General features: G+C 41.9%; 1 protein-coding gene across 1 annotated transcript; it reads right to left on the reverse strand.

Moving 5' to 3' along the window:
• Positions 1-392: 392 nt before the first annotated feature.
• Positions 393-1,046, reverse strand: LOC100355721 (nascent polypeptide-associated complex subunit alpha). Its single transcript, XM_089314213.1, has one exon. It carries the CDS (start codon positions 819-821, stop codon positions 411-413), a length of 411 nt encoding a protein of 136 aa, XP_089170339.1. The 5' UTR covers positions 822-1,046; the 3' UTR covers positions 393-410.
• Positions 1,047-1,548: the final 502 nt, after the last annotated feature.

The raw sequence follows: 1,548 nt of genomic DNA on the forward strand, positions 1-1,548 counted from the left end.
AGCCATGTATATGTATATTTTTTGAAAGCCCCATATTCTGAAACAATTAGAAATCTAAAATTTATTTTAGATAAAAATATAAAAATGACACTAATTCTGTGTTCCTACAACATAAGATCTAAATTATCATTCACAGCTTCTAAAAAGCCACATATCTACAGATTTATGGGTGTAAAGAATGGTGTGGGTGAAATCAGAATCTTAACTAGGCATTACAATATATTTAGAGTGTCACTTCTACTCTTAAGAAAATTAATAAATATAAAACAAGGACATTACTTGGTCACGTCACTTTTTTTTTTCATCCAACAAGAAGCCATAACTTTATTAATGATAGAAACAGTGCAAATTTCAAACCAAGCTGCAGTTACTCTTTGAAACACCAAAAAAGATCCTTGTTTTTCAGATGGTTACATTGTTAATTCCATAATAGCACTTACAATATCATTACTGTTGTTCTTCAGGGCTCGGACTGCCTTTGCTCTTGACACATTTGCTTGTGACATGACCAACTCGATATCCTTAACTTCCACACCCGTTTCATCGACCTCTTCCTCTTCACTCTCCTCCTGTACGGTTGGAGTCTGTGTGTTTTCCTGAATGTTTGAGACAGCTTCACCTTGAACTTTGAATTTCTCAGCTGCTGCCAGCTGTGCTTGCTGAGATAAGTCCTCAATCTTGGCTTCCCCAAAAACTATGTAGGTATCTGAGGCTGGGCTCTCGTAGACATCTGGTTTTGTGATGACAAAGAGGATATTCTTAGATTTCCAGATAGTGACTCTAGTAACCCCTGTAACCTGTCGAAGACCCAGTTTGGACATGGCCTTCCGTGCCTTCTTTTCACTCCGACTCTGTTTTGCTTTACTGACTGGTTCTTCATCGATTTCAGCTGCGGCAGCCAGCTGAGCCTGCTGCGTGGTTGCCTGTGTGGAATCTTGTTCCTCAAGCTCTGGCACTGATTCATCACTGTCAGATTCTGTTCCAGACCCTGTCTCGGCCTGGGGCTGGGGCAACTCCTGCTCTGTGTGGCAGGGACAGTTTCTGTGGCTTTGCCAGGCATTTTGTGTGGGGAACGCGGAACCAAGATGGCGGCAGAAAGAGACGGTCATGTCACTTTAACACTGCTTCAATTTTCCACAATTCAATGTGACCAAATATCCCATTGGTGGCTGAGACTCCAATTGCATGAGTAATAAATCTAAAGCAATTTTTGGAGGTGACAAATTGGCTAGATAAAATGGGACCCTATAAAGCCCAAATTAAGTCAAATAAAATTGGCCAATATAAAAAAAATCAAATCATTCAAGAAGTGAAATGTATTACATGGGGACAGTGTTATGGCGTAGCAGATTAAACCACCATCAGCAGCGCCACCATCCATATGTGTGCCAGTTCAAGATGTGGCTCCCCTCCTCTTCCAATCCAGTTCCTTGCTAATGTGTCTGAGAAAGCAGTGAAAGATGGCCCAAGTCCTTGAGCCCCTGTACCCATGTGAGAGACCCCTGTGAGGCTCCTTTTTCCTAGTTTTGGCCCAGACCAGCCATGGCC

This window comes from Oryctolagus cuniculus, chromosome 15 (assembly GCF_051225735.1).
Source record: "Oryctolagus cuniculus isolate XC-2025 breed Fujian yellow rabbit chromosome 15, ASM5122573v1, whole genome shotgun sequence".
NCBI lineage: Eukaryota > Metazoa > Chordata > Mammalia > Lagomorpha > Leporidae > Oryctolagus > Oryctolagus cuniculus.